This window comes from Polypterus senegalus, chromosome 10 (genome assembly GCF_016835505.1).
Source record: "Polypterus senegalus isolate Bchr_013 chromosome 10, ASM1683550v1, whole genome shotgun sequence".
Taxonomy (NCBI): Eukaryota; Metazoa; Chordata; class Cladistia; order Polypteriformes; family Polypteridae; genus Polypterus; species Polypterus senegalus.
The window spans coordinates 167,138,393-167,163,306 of record NC_053163.1 but is presented as its reverse complement, the minus strand read 5'-3'; the positions used below and the strand labels follow the sequence as shown (position 1 = coordinate 167,163,306).

The following is a 24,914-nucleotide window of genomic DNA, read 5'->3' as shown; positions in this document are numbered from 1 at the left end:
TGTCGGGCCCTAATGGTCAGTGGTCCTCATCCCGGTGCCATTTAAGCAATGGAATGTCTGCAGGGAGGCTCACTTAACAGGTACCAGGAGTGATTGCTTTGGTAGGCCGCTGTGGGCCAGTGAGCCGGACACGAGGTGAGGAGCCTTGCTGGATCTGAAGAAATCGGTCTGTGATGGCAGGAGCGGTCGTATGGGGGTGCCCTCTGAGGACCCACTCTTAGGGTCACACACGGGCACTCCCGCTTTGTTACCTACACGCCCTCCAGTTCCCTCTCTACTCTCCCAGCTCAGGATTCTGCTCTCTCAGTTTTCAGCGAGCGGCTCTTTTTTATTACCGTCTTCAATTTGCTTCTTCTTTGTTCACATTTTCCTTTTTTGTCTCCAAAATGCTTTTCTTTAATCTTTTCTTTCCCTCGCAAGACTCACCGACGGTCGCTTTTATTAGTCTGGGAAGCGGCAGTAATCCTGTTCGGATGAAAGGCATTGGAGTCGGATGGCTTTGTGTTTCATTGTCGGCAGAAGGCAGGGGCGGCGGACCACAGCACTTAGATAATTAATCGGAGGAGGGTGAAAGGTGCTGCTGCTGCTGATGAGTAACGTTATGGTCGGTCCAAACACTGGGAGGCGCTACTGCTCATGAGATCCTTACACTAAGAGATGCTGCTGGCCATCCATCTGACCATGGCAGACCCCTACACCTATGATAAGTCATATACACTACTTTCCACTATCGGGTGCTACTGGTCACAAGGTCATGGAGGTTCCATGAACTATGGGTTGACATTGCTGACACACTTACTCTGCTGAAACCTTACACTATTGGTTACCACTAATCAAACATCAGGCTGTGGTGGGACTCTACACTAGAAGTTCCATTGGATTTTATCACTTCAATACCCTCCTCTAGAAGATGCTACTTCTCGTAAGTCATACTGGTGGATTCCTACAATACTCTCCAATAGGGGGCACTATGTCTCTTGAGTCACATCATTCTGGACACCTTCACCAGGAGATGGTACTTCTAGTAAGTCAGATTGCTTATTGCAAGTCCTGGGGCTAGTTTTCAGTAGAGTGTTTAGAAACTGGGATGAGGGTCGGCATCTCCAAGTCAAAGGTCACGGTTCTCAGCCAGAAAACGGTGGAGTGTCCTCACCACATTCTGGAGGAATTGAATTATCTTGGGGTCTTCTTCTCGAGTGAGGGAGATCGACAGACAGATTGGGGAAGCTATCGCAGTCATGCCGACGTTGTACCACTCGGTCATAGTGAAGAGGAAGCTGAGCCGAAAGGCAGTGCTCTTCATTTATTAGTCGATTTCCATTTCTGTCCTCACCGAGCGAAGAACTCAGGGCAGACCCAGGACACGCTGGAGAGATTATGCCTCTCAGCTGGCCTGGGAACACCTCTGTATCCCCTCTGGAGGAACTGACAAAGAACCGAGACATCTGGGAATCATCGCTTAGACTCTTGTCTCCACAACCCAGACCTGGATAAGCATTAGAAAATTAATGGATGGATGAGTGAACAGTAAGCACTGGTGTCTCACAGATCCAGTGTCCTGGGTTCAAATGATGTGTCTAGTCAACATCTACATATATCTTTCAGGTTCTCTCCATTTACTCCTGCTTTTATCCTATATCCTCAAACACCATGAGTGTTGGGGTTTGTAAAATGGCCCATGGATGGATGTGTGTGTGAGTGGGTCCTGAGATGCACCGCCTTCTCCTAACAGTCAAGGTGTGTCGTAGACAAATGGAGAGGAATCAAGTACTCCATAAATGCATGTAGCTAGTGGCAATTCCAGCAACACCTAAGATATAAAATAAGAGCATTCAGAGAGAGAGCACAGCCACAACGTGAGCAAAGGGTTCTAAGGAAGGAGAACCTCTGCGTGGTCATCAAGAGTCTGTCTGCCGGTGGTTTTCAGGTTCTCCTCATGTACTCCTGCTTTTCTGCTATATCCTCAAAAACCATGAGTGTTGGGGTTTGTAAAATGGCCCATGGTGGATGTGTGCGCGTGTGTGTGTGTGTGTATATGAGTGGGTCCTGAGATGACTTGCCTTCTTTTGACAGTCAACATGTGCCTTAGACAAGAGGAGAGGAATCAAGGACCCCTTAAATGCACGCAGCCAATGGCAATTCCAGCAACACCTAAGATATAAAATCAGAGCATTCAGTGAGAGAGAGCAGTCACAACGTGGGCAAAGGGTTCTAAGGAAAGGGGAAGTAGAACCTCAGCATGGTCATCAAGTCGTTGTCTGCAGATGACTTTCAGGTTCTCCCTGCGAACTCCTGGTTTTCTCCCTCATCCTCAAAGACGTGAGTGTTAAACCAATCTGGGGTCCCAAAATGGCCCGTCGTGGGTGTGAGCGGGTCCTGAGATGGAATGGTAACCCATTCAGCTTTACTTTTTCTCTTGAGGACCTTCTCAAAGCTGGCAACCATTCTACCAATATCCATACTGCTGGGATGGGTGCCACATTTTGGAGGGCCTAAAATAAAATTTCAGACAGTCCTAAATGGCAGGCCAAGTGACCCAGGTGGTTGTGCCCACCGAAACAAGAACTTTGTGTTTTCTGAAATGAAAAAATTCTCCATCTTTGACAAGGCACAGTTGAATTTGTGCGCTTCCCAGTCACTCACCGCCTCTCTCCTCTGTCTCTTTTTCTCTCCTCTCTCCAGCATTATGGTGCAACCAGACGGCAGACATGTTGCGATTCAGCACTTGCTCAGTCAGCTCCCATGCACTGGCAGACCGCAACCTGTTGACTGTTCCAGAGGTGGACATCAGCCCATGTCGGTATGTCTTTCCACCCCCGGAGGCCGAGAGTTGGCAGAAGCACCGCCTGGAGCTGACCCAGGCCTCTCGCTCCTGCACCCTCCTCGAACCGGAGAGACTTGCTGACAACCTGCTGCCGCGCACCTCCAGCTTCAATGCCGTCTATGAACTGCGGGCTAAGGAGGCAGACACCAGGTTCCCTTTTGAGGGGTCCGTCTCTTTCGATGCTTCCGGTTTGGGCTTGGATGCAGAAATGCCCATCAGCCCTCACGTCATCAAGAGGAGGCGCGGGGGGCTCATTGAGCAAAAGGACATCATTAAAGCCCACGAAGCGCACAAGATGCAGAGCACACCTCAAGCCAAACGAAAAGAGTGGGAGTGAGTATCTCGATGAATACCATTGAGGTTGGGGGGGACATAAGCTTGGGAAGCGGGTGCAACTGGGAGGAAAGTGTGGTTGGGTCTAGGTGGGATTTTCCAGTGAAGGGACATGTCTGGGTTGGAGTTGTGTATTTGGGGGATGTGTTTACTTGAGATGCTGTGGGCGGGGGGTCCATCTTGCTTATGATGGGGATGGAATGGGTGGACTGGGGGGCATGTCTAAGTGGTCCATCTGGATGAAATGGTGTGAGTGGGGTGAGAAATCTTCATTGAAACTAGTCATGAGTATCTTGGTCGTGTTTGCATGGTCCCTTCTGTTGACAGTGAGCATGTGCCGTAGAGGAGCTGTCAAGGGGAGAGGAATCGAGGACCCCTTAAATACTTGCAGCCAATAGCAATTCCAGCAAATCCTAAAATATACAATAAGAGCGTTCAGAGAGAGAGAGAGAGATGGAGAAAGAGGGAGGGAGGGCAGTCACAACGTGAGCAGAGGGTTCTAAGGAAATAGAAAGTAGAACCTCAGCCCAGCCATCAAGTGATGGTCAATGCTCCATCTTTATTTCGCTCATCCTATGATTCGCTTGTTAACTCTGGGAGACTCCATTCAGAGACGGAACGCCATCTTCAAAAGTCGCCCGGTTGGTAAACCCACCTTCTTGGGCAGGCCGCTCACTGCTGTGCCGGAAGACCCCGTTCGATGGGTTGAGTCTCGGGCAACAAAGTTTTCAGCCGTAATATCGAGGTAAAGGAACTCCTTTTGGTTGTTAGGATGTTGACAAATGTGATAGTGCCGTGTACAGGCGAGAGGAGTAAATAAAATTAAAATAATGAAATAATAATTAATTAATGATTATTATAAATTATAAATAATAAATAAATAAGTAAAATAATAAAATAAAAAATGCGAGTAGATGTTAGAAATAGTGGAGTTCTGGGGGACCGGGGCGTGGCGGAGACAAGGACATGGAGTGGGAATGGGAAAGTGGAATCTGACAGAGTTCACTGATCCGTCGAGCCTCGGTGTTGAACAAAGAAGACGCTGGAAGTGAGGACTCTTGCAGAGTCAAGGCTGCCATGTGTTAAAAATAAAAACGGATAACAGGGATGAAGAAAACCGGAAGCAACGTGCGGGAAATGGGAGTAGACATGATGGGAAAGGAAGATCTGGGGTGGTGCTTCTTAAACTCTTCTTTCCTCGCAATCCAATTTTTTTTGTACTGGCACTGACCGGCATCCCGAGTTTGTTTGCATCGGGGAATCGCCGATGTCGGACGTACCGGAGCAATTCCGTTTGTTTAACCTGCCCGCGGCGACCCACTCGAAGACACTACGCAAACCGCACGGCACCATTTCCAAAAGAGTAGCATTGTGATTTACGACCTACCAGATTCAGACAAAACGAGACCCAAAATTTGTCGCCATCCATAATTTAAGATTCTGTGGTCTAAGTGAATGTTGTAGGATGGAGATAAGGATCAGGCGCTGGGTGTGTGGCGGTAATGGGAAATGTGGAATCTCATTTTTGAGTTAAGAAATCTGCTGAGTTGGCGGTCGAGCAAAGAAGATATTAAGGGTGACGAAATCCCCAGGAATATTCTCGTGTTAAGATTTGAATGTATTGAACAATTTTGCAGGGGCGGCCTGGTGGCGCAGTGGGTAGCGCTGCTGCCTCGCAATAAGGAGACCTGGGTGTTCACTTCCCGGGTCCTCCCTGCGTGGAGTTTGCATGTTCTCCCCGTGTCTGCGTGGGTTTCATCCCACAATCCAAAGACATGCAGGTTAAGTGATCCTAAGTTGTCCTTGGTGTGTGGGTGTGTGTGTGTGTCCTGCGGTGGGTTTGTTTCCTGCCTTGCGCCCTGTGTTGGCTGGGATTGGCTCCAGCAGACCCCCCGTGACCCTGTGTTAGGATATAGTGGGTTGGACAATGACTGACTGAAAAATTTTGCAATACTCTTCCTGGGTAGTGGGAATGGAAAACACTGGAAACAACATAAGAGTGAATCATGCAGAGAAGACAGATAGTGGGGGTTTGGGGTACCTTGGTATGACGGAGTCAAGTATCAGACGCGTAGGTAAGGGATGACCTGGAAACCTCCTGGACAGGGTTGTGGTTAACGCAGTGCAGAGTAAGTCGTTACTCTAATCTGATTACATTTGCAAACCATCCCAGTTGAATCCTTGTAATCCCATTACAGTAACTGGTTTAACTCGGGTTTCATTACTAACGTCACACGTGGGTCTATGCAGATAACATGAACTGTAAATGTAACAGGGAGAGTCTGTCCTCCAAGACATCATGCCCGAGGAGGCAAGTGTAGCTACGTGGTCGGTGTCCCTGGCCCCATCTGTACTGCACACGCTTGCTGCTCTCGCACAGACGTAGAGCACATTGAATTCTACGACATTGTCAGATTTGTACTGGACTTGTGTGTTATGTTACGACATTCCCAGCTGTGCTACCTGTCCGAGAATGGGCTGAAATCTAAGTTATCAACATAGACCACAGCGTGAACGTTTCAAGTGCACCACCTGTTGCAATGTATTTTGTAATGCATGTAGTAATAAATTACGTTGCGTTTTCATTCTAACAGATGGCGCATCACAAACATTTGTAGTAATAAAGTGTGCTGCTTTTGTAATTCCAACAGACGGTGCATCCCAAACATTTGTAGTAATAAAAAGCATTACTACAGATGTTTGTTATGCACCAGCTGTTTGAATGAAAAATGCCAATTCTTAGAGCTGGGTATAACTGCAGGTAATGCCCACAATGTCAGTCATGAAACACCCTTTGAGTTATATAACCCTCACACAACCCTACTCTTAACCATAGCGTAACCGAGCAAGTGATGGGTGTTTCGTGACGCTGGGGTATTACATGAATGACCTCATAGTTACTGCGAGTTACAATTACACTCTGTTGAATTCAAAAGTCTCTGTTTTATATGCCATTTGGAATGGGATTTGCACATTTTTTTTTGTTGCGTCATCTGTTGGAATGACAAATGCAGTGGAATGAAGTACTACAAATGTTTGTGACGCACCATCTGTTGGAATGACGGAGACATAGCAACTGGACAGACTCCTAAATACACAGGCAGACAAACACTTGTCCTGTTGCTAAGGCGGAGGTGAGAGTTCATTTTACTTTTGGGATTGCATTGAGGTCGACTCTGACTTCATTAAAACAATTAAAGTTGAGTATGACTTTGGAAGTTAACGTCTCGGTTTGACAACACGTTCAAGGAAAACTGGTTAGACTGGGGAAACTTCCAGGGGATTCAGAAAATGTACAGACACCTTCAAGTTTTTCACATTTTTTTGTAGCCTTATCATATAATCACTTCAATGAATTTTTTCCCCTCGTCAAGCAACACTCCATACCCCAGAATGACGACACACAAACTGAATTCTGACATTTTTGGGGATTTATTAAAAATGAAAAACTGAAATATCCCATTGACGCAAGTATTTAGGTGCTTTGCTGTTACACTTGAAATTTGGCAGAGGTGCTTCCCGTTCCAGTGTTCACTGTGGTCATTTCAGTTGACTGGCTGGACTAGGAAAGGCACACACCAGTCTAGAGAAGGCCCACCGTTTGAGCAAAAACCAAGCCGTGAGGTCCAAGGAGTTGCCTGCAGGATTGTGTGGAGGTTGCAGATCTGGGGAGACTGCAGCATTGATGATTCCCAAGAGCATAGTGGCCCCAAGTTTGGAACAACTCTTTCTAGAGCTGGCTGCTAACATCTTGAGGGTAAAGAGAAGGGCAGCGGTCACCTGAGTTCAGCTTTCAGGAAAGCTAACTGAGTAGAAACAGCAGTGGGCATCAAGCCACAGATGGAACAGACAGGATGCCAGGGTATAACGGGGTTCTGCACAAGAACTTGTGACATTGTGATACGCTACATCCAAAGTGGCAAAGTGGACACGAAGCGGACTGGCATTTTGATGCTTAGTCCCGCTCACAGGCCATTCAATAAACCCGCGTTAGCCAATTCCTAATCCCCAAAAGGCAGGTTCGGGGCACAGGGTGCCAGTTTTTCACAGGGATCTCTCACTCACATGGTGCCAACTTAGAGCTGTCATATGACCTAAGTCAGACTTCCTTGGTGAGGCCCTTGTAATGAACACTAGGAGAACATGCAAACTCTGGGCTGGGAAGTTATTTCAACAGTGCTAACCCCTGTGCCACCATGCCAGCTTTCCTTCATTCACTAGTACTCCGTTTTATTTTGATGGGTCTCTTTACAGAAAGTGTGCCATGAACATCGTACTGGTGATGCCTCAGACCATCTTTAACTTCCGTGTGCACAAAGCTCAATGAAAATACGTCTCCTCACATCACTGTCTCCTCAAATGAGCCCACTGGCAGTGCCCTGCAAGCATCTCCGTAACGGAGGAGGCACCCCACGTCTTGGCAGCAAGCGCCTGGACTCCAAAGCTCCATTAAGATTATCGCCTATTTGCATAAACATGAGTGGCAGCTCTTTGCCTCCTCGTTTGCATATTCATGAGGGCTGTAGGGCAGCCAATGGCAAATCCACTTCTGTCAAGTGTGCGGATCGCTGCACACGTTTGCTCTGCGCTCTGTTTAGAGGGGGACTAAGCCGGCATACTCCCCTCATGTGGCATGACACCTGCCATCAACCATCTGGTCACCATGGGCAGGACTGGCGCTAATCTGCTGAAGCGTATCTGCTACACCGCACCCCCAGGGGTCTTCACTCTGTTCTGGGATTTCCCACCTGATGGGATTTCAGAATAGGGTCTGTTTAGGTAAGATCTTACGCTTGCCCACCATTGTGGACCTTTTATTTCATTTCTTTGCTCAGTTTGTTTCCACCAGATGGCGCTCAGCTTCAATGCAGGTCTGGGTGGTACATGTGTAGCTAAAGTACAGAAATGCCCATCGTTGGGGTACATGTCCAGTGCCCGCACCTCCATGTGTCCTATGGGGCAAGATTTACAAAAATGGCAGGGACCACCCTGAACTGTAACTTCACATCTTTAAGAATGTAGAATGGAAATTCAAGACTTCAGAGCAGATTTCAGGGTGGCCTCCATATCCATGGACTGCTCTGGGAGATTCAATGACTTCTATGGAATATTCCTTATTCTGCTGCCTGTTCTAGATTTCTTCCTGGATAGGTGGGCATCTACGGTGGTCTCTCTGTAGACTCTTCTCCATTCAGAACCTCCCCCCCCTTACTCAGTGAAGGACTAGTTTGTGGTCACTTGCTCTTCTAGAAGAAGCCATCCATTCTTGCCTTGGACATACTGAACTAAGTCCGGTGCTATTCCAGAACAATCCATTGCACCTGTAGCAGCAATTATTCTAGAACAATCCATCTTCTTTTTTTTTTCTTCTTCCTCTAAACATACTTACTCCAATTCAGGGTCACAAGGAGTGAGCAACTTAAGGAACAAACCCCAGATGGGATGGCACAACGGGCAGACACAATGAGGATTTGGGACCCTTCACTGTTTTAGAGCAAAATATTTAGAGAGTAATTTTGAATCACTACAGCTGAATCCTTCTTATAATTTCCTCCAAGACAAGGTCTTCCTGAAAAGTATTCTAGAACCCTGTCCAACTGTTTTGGTGATTCTGTTCAGGAAATTCTCACATATTCGGGATTCCTTTCTTGGTAGTTCCTCCGAGCAGGAGGGCCAGGGCTTGCCTAGCATTGTTGTGCCCTCATTCCCATCGCCGGTGTTCTGGAGTCGGTGATCAGACCTTGTTCTAGAGCCTTCTCTAGCTCTGGAGCAGCAGAGCCGGCCCTTCTTTTCGGCTTTCGTTGGGCTGCGTACTCTTTTAGAACAATGTCTCGGAGAGGGTTGCTCTGGAATCCCTTCCTCTAAGGTTTCATGTCATTGCATTTCCTTCTGGAGTTACTTGCTCTTGAATGTTGTTCTGCTCCATTTTCTTCCAGACGTTTCTGTACAGAGTGTCCTTGTCAGCTTTTTCGAACATTCTCCTCTTTGGTGGTCTTTCAAAGTAGCAGCGACAGACTCTGTTCTGTGCCGTGTCCTCCATTCTGTGATATTACCCTGCTGTAGGTTTCATCAGGAAAGTGGACTTCTTGAATAATTGCAGGGGTCTTCTCTTTTTGGTAGTCTCTGTTCAGGGTGTTTTCATCTCTTTTGAACTTTTCTACTACTTTCCACCCTTGACTAGTGTTTTAGTGGCAGGTTACACAGAACAACATCTCCTTGAATTGTTTCTCCAGAATGAACGTGTTTGGTGTACAATTCTGAGAGTTACTTTAATAAGATGGTCTTCCTGAACTGCGTTCCTGGCCTTTCTTAATTTTGGCTGCTTTGTAACCGATGTTCTCACATTGGCACATTCCTCTGGACTTTACTAGTGATTTTTATATATTGGAATAATTTATGGAAAAAGGCAAGACCTTGTTCTCATTTTTCATTGGCATACAATCCTCCAGACTGTGGTGGTGTGGACAGGATTGTGTTTGTGTGGCTGAAGGCCATGCGGGGCTCAGTGACAGAGTGGGAGAAAACTGGGTGGGACTGCCTGTTTGAATGACAGGAGGCTGGGTGGGGCTACCTGTTATAGCGGTGGCAGGCTGAGTTGGGTTTGATGTTTGAGTGGCAGCAGCTAGATGCTTGAATCTCAGCAGGCTGGGCGAGGCTAGATGCTTGAGTAACTGTAGGCTGGGCAGAGCTACATGCTTGACTGGCGGCAGACTGGGCGGGGCTAGATGTTATAGTGGTGGCAGGCTGAGCTGGGTTTGATGTTTGAATGGCAGTGGTCAGGCAGGGCTTAATATGGGCGTGGGAGCAGGAGGGGGCAGGGCTAGATGCTTGAGTGGCGGCAGGCTGAGCTGGAAATGGGTCGTTTGAGTGGCAACACGGCAGATGGGGCTAGATACTTGAATCTCAGAAGGCTGGGCGGGGCTAAATTCTTGAGTGGCGGCAGGCTGGGCGGGGCTAGATGCTTGAGCGGCGGCATGCTGGGCGGGGCTAGATGCATGAGCGGCGGCATGCTGGGTGGGGCTAGATGCTTGAGCGGCGGCAGGCTGGGCAGAGCTATATGTTTGAGTGGCGGCTGGATGGGCAGAGCTAGATGCTTGAGTGCCAGCACACTGGGCAGAGCTACTTGCTTGACTGGCGGCAGGCTGGGCGGGGCTACATGTTATAGCAGTGGCAGGCTGAGTTGGGTTTGATGTTTGAGTGGCAGCGGTCAGGCAGGGCTTGATATGGGCGTAGCAGCAGGAGGGGGCAGGGCTAGATGCTTAAGTGGCGGCAGGCAGAGCTGGAAATGGGTTGTTTGAGTGGCAACACGGCAGATGGGGCTAGATACTTGAATCTCAGCAGGCTGGGCGGGGCTAGATGCTTGAGTGACTGTAGGCCAGGCGGAGCTAGATGCTTGAATGGCGGCAGGCCGGGCGGAGCTAGATGCTTGAGTGGCGCAGGCTGGGCAGAGCTACATGCTTGACTGGCGGCAGACTGGGTGGGGCTAGATGCTTGAATGGCAGGAGGCTGGGGGGCGGGGCTACATGTTATAGTGTTGGCAGGCTGAGCTGAGTTGGGTTTGATGTTTGAGTGGCAGCGGTCAGGCAGGGCTTGATATGGGCGTAGCAGCAGGAGGGGGCAGGGCTAGATGCTTAAGTGGCAGCAGGCTGAGCTGGAAATGGGTTGTTTGAGTGGCAACACGGCAGACGGGGCTAATTACTTAAATCTCAGCAGGCTGGGCTGGGCTAGATGCTTGAGTGGCGCAGGCTGGGCAGAGCTACATGCTTGACTGGCGGCAGACTGGGCGGGGCTAGATGCTTGAATGGCAGGAGGCTGAGCAGGGCTACATGTTATGGTGGTGTCAGGCTGAGTTGGGTTTGATGTTTGAGTGGCAGCGGTCAGGCAGGGCTTGATATGTGTGGCAGCAGGAGGGGCCAGGGCTAGATGCCTGAGTGGCAGTATAGCAGACGAGGCTAGATACTTGAATGTTGAATGGCTGGGCTGTGTTAGATGCTTCAGTGATGGCAGGCCAGATGGGGCTAGATGCTTGAGTGAAATCAGGAAGGTTTGAAAAAGAGGCTGGAGACTTTCCTAGAAAGTGAATAAATCCGAGCCCCGCACAGATGTTGCAGTGCTGCTGCATTTAGTTGTTCAGTAAACAGCTGCTAGTGCTGTTCAGAGGACTTCAGTTCCCAGCATGCAGCAGAAGTACACAGGGTCTGATGGACATTCAGCTTCAGAGGCAGATGAAGCAGACCAGGTGAAGCTATAGCGGATAGCTTTTTAGTTATATATGTCCTGTTCCACGTAACGCCAGTGTGTTTTTCTTGGTCCACCTTCCACCTGCTTACACACTCTTGTAGAGCGATTGCCATCTTTAAGATGTCCCGCACTTACACACCATTCTAGGTCACCCATACTTTTACTGCGTTTCTTTTTAATCTGGTAGAAACTCAGTGTGGAGAACAACTGGAAGAAGAGCTGCTCCATCGTATGGGGTGGGCACTGGGAAACTGTCCCTGTTTCTCAATAGGGTCTCTTGGTGGAGCTGGCTAGATGGAGGGGGTCAGGCCAGTTTTCAGGCTGAACCAAGGGCTGGTCTCAGACCAGAGCACTCGGGGCAAATTCAAGGGGCACTCGCCCCCTGCGGTGTTCTGGCAATGCCAAGACCTTCTCATGATGACAGAGGAGACTTGCGAGGGGAAGGCGGTTTACGCCGCCCGTTTCTCACCAAAAGGGTAGGCATAGCAACAAAGAGGTCTCTTGTGGAGATCTGATGAAAAAGGAAAAAAAGAAAGAAAGCAAGCCTACATAATAAAGCTATTTAGTCAGAGCTGACAGCCTCCTACACGGCACAATCAGAAAAAAAATAAAAGAAAAAAAATATACTCCAAAATGAGAAGACCTAGAGAACATTTCCATCCAGGCTTCCATTCTTTAATAAAGTGCTGGACGGAAACAAATTCCCAGTCGGCTGAGAGGGCGACCAGACCTCCCTCCATAGCTGAGGACTTCAGGCTCAACTCCCACTTACTGCACCATCAGGACGTCTGGACCATTGCGGGTCCGATGTCTACTGGGCTGCCCGATGTCTACTGTGACCCCGGTGGAGGACCTCCTACCAGAATGGGGGGGGAGGGGCCCTGAGCCTCATCCACTGCTGATGAACATCCTAGACCCCCACATCTTCTTGGCTTTGGACTCTGCTGCCTTACCTGTCTGTTCTTGGAGACAATGGTGTAAATGATGGGACCAACCATGGAGCATCACGTTGTGGGCTGGTAGATCAGAAGGCTGGCTGGGACCTCCTTTAAAGCAGACTCTGCTGGGATTGCAAGTCCATAGTGAATCCCAGCATGGAGATCTTCCAGGACTGACCACTAGGAGGCTCCTGCATGCACATTGAGATCCTAGGAATACAAAGGAACCACTATGGGAGCTTTGTGTTTGTCCGCCAGGAAAGACTCTCTCGAAGTCTCCATAGATTGGACTCTTCTGCCTACTTTGGAACTCCAGTGAATGAAATGACTTTTAATGGAAGTTGGGAAGAAGCTCCTTGGCAATGAAGGCACCTACCCTGTGGAGCATTTCTGAGCAAGACGGGCCATACTGGACCTCAGAGTGGTCTTCACTGGTCAATAACTGTGTAAAGGATGGACCTGCAATGAATGGCAAAATCAGCCAGCATGTGATGCTCAGAGATCTGAAGTGTATAAAGGAACTTGATGGAAATTGCTACCGTGTGCACTGGGAGCCAGTATGGCGGACTGGCCTTTACCAAGACACCTTGAATGGATCCATCAGTAACTATGGACAGCTGGCACTCAGTAACTAGTATGGAACTTTTGGGGGACTCATGTGCCATCGTCAACTCATTAGGGTGCTGCTCTGCATTGATTGATTGGGCTGTACGAGCAGGGCCATCTTAACAGCATTATAGACCCCCTGGGCAAAGAAGTGTACTGGGACCCCTACCTACACAACCACTCACAGGAATAGAAATGCAATTGGTGAATAAAATTAAACATATATTGATTGTATTGGTACTTCTAACAAAATCAGTGTTGGCTGTACAGCAAAGATTAATCAACACAAATGTGCGAACAATAAAACATGAGCCTTGAAAAACATTTCAACATAAAAATGACACTCAATTGGCAAACCACACAGACGCAGTTGGCACAGAATGAAATGACTATGAATTATTTATTATTAATCAAGTGTTCAACACAAACATTTGTGAAATGTCTTTGTAGAGAATTGAGCTGAAGTGACGTTAACATTTACTCTTTTACGTGATGTCATGTGTGAGATCTGTACACATACAAACGCGTGAGGTGGCAGAGGTGCCCACGACACTAAATCAGAGGTGAATGCCAATGTCCACTTGTAGCACAATAACAAATATTTATATTTTAGTAGAGCCTAGTATTTATTTATTGACAGCAAGTCACAAAATACACAGATGAGCATGAGGCCCCTATACTTCTGGGGTCCCTGGGCAACTGCCCAGCATGCCCATGCATTAAAGACGGTCTTGTACACAAGGATCTGTTATGGTGTGTCACCAGTCAGGGCTGGAGCCGAGTTCGGTGCGCGTCTCTTCTACAGCTCCGTATGGAGGTCCTTTGAATTAACTTGTTGATACTGGGACACGTTAGGCACAATCTGTGAATAAACTGGTCTGTACTGGTAGACACCCAGTATGAAACCTCACAGAGACTGAAGGTCCATACGATAAATGACTAAAATGGCACATTCAATTAAGTAGGAGCCAGTAGGTAGCACCTTGGAATGGATGGGTGTCCACTTTGACTCGGCTTAGAGCTTTTTGGGTATTGGAGTTCTGATGACAAAATGATATAAATATATCTATCTATCTATCTATCTATCTATCTATCTATCTATCTATCTAGTGTAGTAGGCAGGATTAGATAGATAAAGTTAAATTCTATCTATCGATCGATCTATCTATCTAATCCTGCCTACTACACTAAAGTTAAATTCTATATATCTATCTAATCCTGCCTACTACACTAAAGTTAAATTCTATCTATCTATCTATCTATCTATCTATCTATCTATCTATCTATCTATCTTGTGGCATGCAGGCGGTGCACCAGATCCCAAAACCTGACTTAGACAGACACAAGTCCAACAGAACGCAGGTTTTCATTCAGCTGTGGGAAACTCTTTCCAAATTTTTTCCCCTTGCACAATGAAGTAAGAAACACAGCAATTCTCCTTTTTCTTCTCTCTATCTCTTCTTCCTCCATTCCTCCTCCAGCAAGCCTCGTCAACTCTTCCTCCCGATGGTGGCTCCTGGAGGAGTGGCAGGCGGCTCTTTTTAAGTAATCCCCTGATGTACTTTGGTGTCCCGAAGGCTTGGCCTGGGAACAATTCAATATAAGGCTGGAGCCCCAAGACATAGGGCACCCCAGTCCCTGCAGCACCCCCTGGTGGTACTTACTGTACCCAACAGGGCTGAGTCAAACAACTTCAATTCCTATGCTGCCCTGTGGGGAACTATGGCACCACTGCAACCCAGAGGGGCTGCCATCTGGCGTTCTAGGGGAGGCAGTGCCCTAAAGAAACGACCTTCTCCTATCCTTTCACCTCATGGGCATCTTACCCACCTGTCCCTTACAACATGTATATTTTTATAAACATCTGAGTGAGTTTAGCCAACCAGCATATAATGTGTTACCAATTATATAGTGCCTTTCACATCAATCCATCTTTTATAGAGAGCCTTTCTCCTCTATCTGTTACACCCCTACAAGCCTCATCATGTATGTAACATATGAATATATTTACCGCGAGTATATAAGCATGTGGGTCAGCTAAGACAACCAGAATGTAAAGTATTACCAATTATATAGTGCCTTTCAAAGACAGGAGGCCAGTGTGCCACCCAACGTGCTTGTTGGAGCTGGAGGTCCTACCCCAGATGGAGTATTAGAATTGGCCAGAGGAGACCACCAGTTATTCCTCCAGGCCATTTGGGAGCAGCTGGAAACCTCAGCCAAGTAATGGTGTGCTGGACCCTTCAAGCAGACAGCTGCACTCCTCTTAGGGGGTCTGGGAGGACGCAGAACCACTGACTGGTCAACCAGAGAGCAATGACCCTTGCAGTGGTCTTGTGCTGCCCTTCAAAATTAAACCTCCTAACCTCAACCAGGTGAGCTTGGAGTTGGGGGCAAAGTGGGGCCTGCCTGGCAAGGAGGCAGGGGATGAAGGCAAAGACCTGGAAGGTCTGATGGTGGGCAGGTGGATGACCAGGTGGCATATCCTACAAATAACAGGAGGATGGGTCCTTGGTTATCTTTGCCCATACTGGCACTGAACTGCTCAGCTTTCCAAAGCCTCCTTCACTGTCACTGGCTGGCATCGCGTGCATCATACTTTTTCTTTTGGTGCCAATGGTCCATTTCTATGGGCACAGTTGGAGAGTCAGCCCCCTGTCATACAGCTGCAGGTGGGTGGCAGCTGCACGCCAGGGGGCTGTGCTGCCAGCTGAGGCGGATGCTACAGCAGATGCTCCGACCTTGCCCCCTCTCAGTGGGGGCACTTTCAGCTGCATCAACACTCTGTGCCAATGCCAGGACAGCTCATTCAATCTGGTTTTGTTTTGTTTTGATTGGCAAATTGTTGGTTTCCTCAAGTGGGGATGGGGGTGGGCACTGGCATGCCGGGCATTGGAAACTGAACACTGATAGCCCCAACCCCCATCGTGAAATTATCTCATTTTGGTGCCAGGGGCAGGCAGCGCCGGTTTTCTCTGTGAGATCAATAAACTTTTTATCTATTAATTTATCTAACATATAGTGCCTTTCACATCTCTCTATCTATCTGTCTCTCTGTCTGTCCATCTTTGTCATTCTTGTTGTCTTCAGTATCTAAATGAAGATTTGTGGCATTCAGGCAGGTTTGGCATATTGGCATCATAATTCCAGGACCAGCAGTGGCAGGGTAAGGCAGGTGCCAATTGTAGAATTCACTCACGTTTCCCACTTCTACTGAGTCACTCACTGGAGGGTGCAGAATGCTTTGACTCTGTTTTTAGTATCTATATAGCGCCTTTTCTAGTGGGCATCATCTCAGGATTTCAGATGCACAGCCATAGGCGATTTAGCTGTATGGGGAGAGAGGACATGATTGTTCTAACTTACTAAACTGAACCAAAGTTACGGCCAAATTCTGCCCCCTTCAGGTGTGCAAAAGAGTTGCACTGGCATTGCCAGCCTGGATTGAAGTAGAGATGTGAAGCAAAAGGGTCTGTGGTTTAGGTCGACCTCTGGAGTTGTGACAATACATTTTTGTGCTTGCGTGCCCCCGACTTACCCATCTTTATTGTGTTCTTAATGTTAAAGACCTGATCAGGCTCTCAACTGGCAGGAGACTCCATGCCCCTGTGATGGGCAGCACTGGAACTAAACACAATGGCCCGCTACTGGTTCTATTCTTTCAAACAATGGCACAATGGCTCAGGCTGTAGATCCAAAGACCAGGGTTTAAGTAGGGCCTGTACAAGTGGACTTGGCACAGTGGGCATTAATACCCTCACACATCTCAAAGAGCTGAATGTGAATTTAACTGGTAAGGGGCAGTGTGCCCTCTAGCAGACAGACGGGTATCCAATCCAGGATCGGTCCCTGCTTTGAAGGCAGACTGCAGATTCCCTGCCACTCTAAACGGGTTCATAAAATGTGTGGAAGACTAAATAGGCGCTGAGGCGTCGACTGCCTTCTTCCTGCACCGCTCAATGTAATCTCGATCCAGGACGGCTTTGAAAAGGGAGCCTAATTCTGTATTGATATCCTCGCACACGCCGAAAACCCCCACACACAACGTTTTTAAAATCCCCTAACGCCACTGAAAGGGAAAGTGCGTCAGCCAACAGGTATTTCAAATTTGACGGAGCTGAAAGCCTTGTATTGTTGCCTGCCATACCTCACATTTCCAGGAGAGGGCAGCAGAGACCTCAGATAATCCAATTCTCAAAGGCGCACCGCAAAAGACGACGGACGAAGGTGGACGGAAGGAACGCGGCTTTTTATTATTATTATTTATTGATAGTAATACAGAATACAAATGAGCAACGTGTATTACAACCCTTCCCATCCTACCGGCCGTCACTCACAACACATTACGGGTTGTTTAGTGACTCAGTGGGAACTGACCCTGACTACACACCATTCACTAAATTTCCCAAACAGCAGTAAATACCCCACTCACCTTTACATAAATCATATCCACCCCCCACCCCATCCCATTTCTCCCCACCAGCGCCGGCGACCCTTGCGTGTCTTTTCAGTCCGTGCCTTGAAATGACGTGGGGACGCACTCAGGGACATTAAGCGGTATGCGTATTTTTACCCCTTTCACCCCTCACTTCAGTCTGGGTTCAGAGCCCACGGAGCCCCAAGTGGTCGCATAATTCTTTGATGGCGGGGAACTTTCTTGGGCGTTAACTCTAAGCTCTCGACCATGTAAGCATATCAAGAGGTGGGATGGGGGGCTTCAGAGGCTTATTGTGCCTAGCCTCTGCTCTGGTTGTCTTTGTTTTTTTTTTTTACCGTAGTTGTATGTATTTATCCAGCAAATGACCACCCTCTTCGAGTTATAATCTCGAATAACTGCACTTGAAACCCCAAGGGGGATCCAACTCCGCTCTTTAATTTTAAATATGTATAGCGGCGCAACACCCATAAATGAGGCTAAGAGCCTGATACCAACTCCTAGAAACGCCCCTGCTACCCAGTCCCTCCCACTCGGTCATCAAACTCCGCCCAACTCTAAAGCTCCCAGTCCCACCCAGTCACTCAAATATCTTGCCTCCGCCTATTTACCTGTCACTCAAAAATATCGCCCCGCCCCACCTGGCCAAGCTTTGTGCTAATTGGCCTGTAATTTTATTTTGCATGCAATAAAAACGAAAATATTCTGAAATGTATCGAGAGTTTCGAGAATGTGCACCGTGTGGATTACCTGTGGAATCATCACTGCCAGACCAGTGTGTTGAAATCTGGAGACAGGACGGAGGAGCCAGGAATAGGGAGAGCAAAATATGGAGGATTTCAATAGACTCTAGCTACGGACCTCCAGAGAATCCCCTCCGTTGAGGAGGTTAATGCTTTATGATATACGTGTCAGTGATAACATCCGATCACAAGTCATGCAAAACAAGTAGCTATCCAGGGGAGCTGCGGGAGTCTGCATCTGGACCCATCTCGAGGATTTGGAAACAAACCAGTAAAGTAACAATTTGAGAATGTCGCGAAGGACGTTCGATATCTTATAGCAGGGTCCGCGTACAAGCAATTGGCTCGCTCTTCATGCACGTCAGCAGCTGTGGAAGGAAAATCACGCGCACGCCACGACGCGTGTGTCTGCAGATGCGCGTTCTCGACAGAGTGAAGGTGGCAGGCCTTCCTTTAAAATGCAGTGCGGCGTAGAAGTTATGGCTCTGGACTTCAAACCCTGAGATTGTGGCTTCAGATCCACTTAGTGACCCGACGCAAACCACTTCAACTGCCTGTGTTCCAACTGGCAAAACAAAATAAATATAAATAACTGAATCTCCTAATTTGCAAATAAAAAGAACTAATAATTAGAGCACGGCGTTCAGCGCGTTTGTCAGTTCGTTAATATGCAGGCGCAGAGGTGCGCGCGCGCGTGCGTGCGTCTGCAGGTACCTAAGCGTATCACGCGCATTTGTTAAAAAGTAGACGGCGGCATCGACTGCGGAAGAACCAGCAGTCCTTTGAAGGGTCACCTGTCACCAGCATTGCCCGAGTGCTGAGCCCAATCCCTCCCTTGTCACTCGCCCTCGGGTCGTTCCGATGTTTCTGTCGGGATGTTGACGCTACCTGTGTTTTAAAACGCAAGATCTCCGGAGTCCGGAAATAATTATTTGGACCTGAACACTCCTGAGGGTTTGAGGGATTTGCGCGTGTTTTTAGTAGGAGATGAATCACATAGAATGGACTTAAAGACTTGGGGCTTGGCGCCCCCCGTTAATGTAAATGATGGACAAAAATATCAGGAGTCAGGAGCGATAAGTTATGAGTATAAGCCTCTGAAGCCCCCCCAGCGCCACTGGGTGTGGGTGACACACAAGATAAGTGCACCTAAATAAGCTAACTGAGCTAATAAGCTAAAAGAAGTAAATAATAACTAGTAAGCTTAATAAGCTAAGCGCACCTCAACAGCGCAGTAATCGGAATGACAAACTCTCAGACTGACTGCTAAAATGAGGTGGGCGTTTTCTATTTCATCCTTCACAGAAATCACAGCGACATAGTCATGCGTGTGTGGACCCCAAGATGGACCGGCTCACTGTCCAGAGCTGTTCCTCACCTTGTGCCCAGTTCTACCATGTTGGCTCCTCAACGTTCACCCAAATGCCCCTGAGTGGCATTACGCAGTTTTAAGAGTGAACGTGGTATCTCATTTCTGTGATATGTCTGTGGGGGCTTCTTCTCACAGTCCACACACATGCAGGTTAGGTGGACCGGCAATGCTAAAAATGATCCCTGACAGGCGTCTGTGTGATTTCCCCCTGCCTGGGTCTGCCGCCCCCTCCAGGTGACGATCCCTGCTGATGTGGGCTGCAGCTTCCCCCCCGCGATCCCGCTCAGGATAAGCGGGTTTAATAATGGATAGACGGCTACTCAGATTCTGTTATTATCGAGATTCACCACTGGGTGGCAGCATTTCTTTCAAATGTTTTCTGTTTGTTTGGCAGCTTTTTGTATTTTGTATTATTTATTTATTTACTCGTTTAAAAAACAGGATCAGTCTGGCAGTGAAGCTTTACGCCTTTTCTTGTGTCCTCACCGTTTGTTTATTTCTCGACAAGTTATTTTTTGCACCAAGGCAATGAAAATAGGCTGCGAATATTCAATTTCGTTTATTCTTGTTTAGTGCTCCCACTTACTGTATGAAGCCAACATGCTAGTCAGTAATTAAATAGAATATTTTTAAAAGGATAGCAATATAAACACAAGATATAATGCAGAAACAAACCGATAACCAGCTATATACTGTACATACACATTCTATATATATATATATATATATATATATTTATAGATTTATATATATAGATATATTTCTATATATTGCATGATAACCATCAATAGACGGCCAAGGTGCCTTAAGTACTTTTAGCATATAAAAGGTGCTAAACAAATAAAATACACGGCATTATTCATATAAATATGAAAATTTACAGTAATTAAACAGAAAGGACAACAATTTAAGGGCTGGCGTACCCTTCAGGTGATCCCCGATTTAATGCTAGAACAAAAAATAAATCCAAACGCAAATAAATGGCCACTGCTGTGGTTTAGAAAACGCCGGACTCTTGAGGGTGCAGGTCCCAAAATGAATGGCCAGTCCCTGTTTACGTATGTCCATACACGCACTCGCCGGCCACTTTATTAGGTACACTCTGCTAGTACCCAGTCAGACCCCGTCTTGCCTTCAGAACTGCCGTAATTCTTCATAGCGTCGATTCAACAAGATGCTATAAACATTCCTCAGGGATTTTGGTCCACGCTGACATGATGGCGTCACGCAGTTGCACATCTATGACTCTCCTCTCCCACCACATCCCAAAAGTGCTCTACAGCATTGAGATCTGCTGACCGTTGGAGGCCATTTGAGTCCAGCAAACTCACTGTCATGTTCCAGAAAGCAGTCTGAGATGATTGGAGCTTTGTGACGTGGCACGTTACCCTGCCATCTGAAGATGGGCACATACTCAGGCAGGGTGTGGCATTTAAATTAGGCTCAGTTGGTAAAGTGAGCCAAGAAAATATCCCACACACACAATTACACCACTGGCACCAGCCTGAACTGTTGATACAAGGCAGGACGGGTCCCTGCTTTCAGGTTGTTGATGCCAACCTACCATCAAAATGTTACAGGAGAAATCGAGACTCATCAGACAGGCAACGTTTTTTCCAATCTCCTATTGTCCAATTTTCGTGAACCCGTATGAATTGTAGCCTCAGTTGTCTGATCTTAGCAGACAAGAGTGGTTACCCAGGGTGGTCTCCTGCTACCCACCTGCTTCAAGGTTCAACGTGTTGTGTGTTCAGAGATGCTCTTCTGCATATTTCGGTTGTAACGAGTGCTTATTTGAGTTGCTGTTGCCTTTCTATCAGCTCAGGCCAGTCTGCCCTTCTCCTCTGACCTCTGGCATCAACAAGGCATTTTTGTTCACCAGATATTTTCCCTTTTTCAGACCATTCTCTGTAAACCCTCGAGATGGCTGTGTGTGAAAATGCCAGTAGATGAGCAGTTTCTGAAATACTCCGAGCAACCCGTCTGGCACTAACAACCAAGCCACATTCAAAGTCACTTCAGACCCCTTTCTTCTCACTTCTGATGCTCGGTTTGAACTTCAGCAGCTCGTCTTGACAAAGTCTACAGGCCGAAATACATTGAGCCGCTGCCATGTGATTGGCTGAATAGATATTGGTGTACCTAAAAAGTGGCCGGTGAGCGTGTGTGTGTGTATTCTAAAAGAGAATAGAGACAACAAAAAGATTTGGGTGGTCCACCCCGTATAGTGTCGAAAAAGCACATCAAATCAGAAAATGAGTAACCACAAAGGACTGAGCCGAAACAATGACTGGCTTGGAGAGTGGAGTGCTCAGGGCTTACTGGTGCAGGACAAGAGGAGGCGGAACTGAGGTCTGCAGGAGGGTGCGGTTTGGCAATGGAAGTGGGTGGAGTTCTAATTGGACTTTATATATGCAGAGAAAGAGAGATTTTTTTTTCAGAGGGGGAGGGACTTCTGGGGTTACACAGGAAGTGAGGTCAGGTGTCTGTTCGGTTTTTTACCTTCAGAACTGCTGACAGAAAAGAATTTAGCTGCAGTGTCCCCTCAGGGGAGCCTTGATGGCATCCACTAAATGCACATCCATGACAACAGATAAACTGTAAACAGTGGCGTCATCAGGTGGTACCAGCAGAGGGGGCAACACCAAAATGGCTGCCTAAAACATTTCTGTACAGCTTTTTAAGCTGAAGTCACCAAGAGGGATACCCCCAGCATTCCACATGAAGCAATATTCAAGTTTCCGGGCCACTAAAGGTGGGAAGCGCCGGGCTGAATTAAATGGGCAGGTGTCTGTGCCCTCTCTATTAAGGAGCTAAGTCACTCAGCGGTCTGTGGGGGTCTTCATCCAGTCTTGGTTACCACACTGGGTGATACCAACGCTAGTGATGCCACTCACTGTGTATATATATTTTTTTTAAGTTTTATACATTAATTTTATATATTATTAGGGGGCTTTGCCCCCTGCTCACTTCCCCAGCCATCCTTTTCCCTGATGGCAACACGACTTAGACAATCTACAAGTCTCCGACTTAAAGTTTAATAAATATTAAATATAAATATTAATATTATATTCAATCTCTTTTTGCTGTTTAAAAATAAAGTTAATGAGTACATAGGGTGGAATCATTGCATTGCCTCATGGCAGTAGGCAGAAAAGCACACCATAAATAAATATATTCATGGCATTTGTAGTCTGAAACACAATCTGATTGTATGGGTGGTTACCTACCAGGTAACGCTTGTGGTTGGTCTGCAAGTCTGCAAACATCCGCCACGGGCCCTCTCAGTTGCGAGAAGCAGATCCACATGCCATGGCACAACGTAAAGGGGCTCCGCCTCTGACACTCACGTCCGAGGTTCGATCCCCGCGAGGGGATGAAATGGAGAGTGTACTGATGAGCCCAAATAAGGGGTAACGTCTTTGCATTATTTGACAGTAAACTATGTAATATATATATATAGTGACAGATAGGGGGCGCTATAGCTCCCTTGAACCCCTGTCCACGACTCTAGACACCAGGTAAAAGTCCAATAAGTGACTTTATTAATCTTCCACAGTGCACAAAGCACCCTCTCCTCCACTATATTCATAAACCAATAACAATAATAAACAATCCTCCGATTCCCAGACGCGTTGCCCTCCTACCACCCAGCTCAGCTCGCCGTCTGGCAGCTCCCATAGTCCTTTTATAGTACCCGACCCGGAAATGTTTCCCAATCCCCAGTCCACGTGACTCTTTCACTTCCGGGTCAGGTACAAGTCCTTTTCTTTTCACCCCGGAAGCAGGTCGCTCTTCCTCTGACGCACTTCCGAGTTATAAGGCATAAATAAATCTTCAGTACTCCCTGCAGCTCCCTCTTGTGGCCCCCTGTGGTATCCAGCAGGGTCTTGTATAAAAACTACATAGTCCATGACTCCCTGCTGGTCTTCGGGGCACCTCCATACTGCAGGGAGGGCTTCATCTGGCGGCCTGGGGGTATTGGCCGGGATGACAAGCCGGCCAAAGATCACAATATATACATACTGCGGTGGGATGGCGCCTTGCTTCCCTGCGTTGGCTCTGATTGGCTCCAGCAGACCCCCATGACCCTGTAGTTAGGATATAGTGGGTTGGATAATGGATGGATTTTTAAATATAATTATGTGATATATATATAATATAATATATATTGTGGCATCCCGCCCGGCCGGGACGCCCAGGAGGACTGGAGGAGGGCTTGTGCCTCCTCCAGACTGCGAGGGGGCGTCCTACCTGGTTATGTTGGGGGCCTCGGGTAAAGGGCTTGGAAGCCCAGCCCTGTAGGGACCCGTGGCCACCGCTAGGCGGCGCCCCGGTGCCTGAATATCCCTGGAGCCCAGCACTTCCGCCACACCAGGAAGTGCTAGGGAAGACGACAGGGGACACCCGGATGGCTTCCGGGTGCGCAGCCAGCACTTCCGCCACACTGGGGCGTGGCTACGGAGGAGTGCCGGGAAGCAGCTGGAGCCCATCCGCGTTCCTATTTAAGGGGCCGCCTCCGTTCAGTCGATGGTGGAAGTCGGGTGGAAGAGGACGGAGCTGGAGAGAGGACGGGAGGCGGCCAAGAGAGAGGCATTTTGACTGTGTGGCCTGGACATTTGGGGGAACGGTGCTGGAGGCACTGGGAAGTGCACTGACATCACAATAGTAAATATTACTATAATAAACGTGTGTTGGGTGAACATAAGATGTCCGTCTGTCTGTGTCCCGGTTTAAGTTCACAATATATATATATATATATATATATGAGGCCACATATATACACAACAGTAGCTATGCCACCCATCAATTGAAATAATCAAAGTAGACCTCAGCGTTTCCAGTATTAACTGGAATGTTTTTCTATTAATGTACTAATAAAACGCATTGTATTTTGTTCTTCTTTAGGAATTTGTGCCACGTGGTGCTTGCCATAATAAGGCTGGCCAGCAGAGGGCGCTCTTAGCTCTGCCGGCCCTACGTCTGGGTGGATCGCGGAGATGCGCGGGCGCGCGCGCCTGAAACAGCGCGGTTGTGTGGCCACGGGGGAGCAGCGGATCTGAAGAGCGGGCTTATTAATAATTTAACCCTTTCCGCTGCCAGCGTTATTCACAAATACCAGCCACTGAAGGCACCTTTGGGGGTCCGGGACGGGTGGGGGGAGCGGAGTAATGATTAATGTGCTCCTCTAATGGCGGAGAGGGCTCGAAGTAAAAGAGTGGAGATGCTGGGGGAGAGAGAGAGGCGCTTCTGTTGCTAGGATACGCACTCGGCCGTTTGAAGAGTGGCTTGACTGAGTCAATAGCGCAACGAGCCTCTCGTACCTTCTGCTGCTCTGCCACAAACGTGACGGTGTGGTTGGCTCCGTGGCAGTGGAGGAGCAGGGCACTTGCGGTGGGCGCTTGTTGAAGACATGCTGTGG

At 47.9% G+C, this 24,914-nt stretch overlaps 1 protein-coding gene across 11 annotated transcripts in view; it reads left to right on the top strand.

Annotated features, from left to right (window-relative positions):
- Positions 1-24,914, top strand: part of LOC120537999 (voltage-dependent R-type calcium channel subunit alpha-1E) — a 368,732-nt gene that overhangs the window by 21,400 nt on the left and 322,418 nt on the right. For all 11 annotated transcript variants that reach the window (XM_039767331.1, XM_039767338.1, XM_039767337.1 and 8 more), the window contains exon 2: positions 2,683-3,157. In XM_039767331.1, coding sequence (XP_039623265.1) covers positions 2,709-3,157 — 449 coding nt within the window. In that variant the 5' untranslated portion in view covers positions 2,683-2,708. The remainder of the gene's footprint in view (positions 1-2,682; positions 3,158-24,914) is intronic.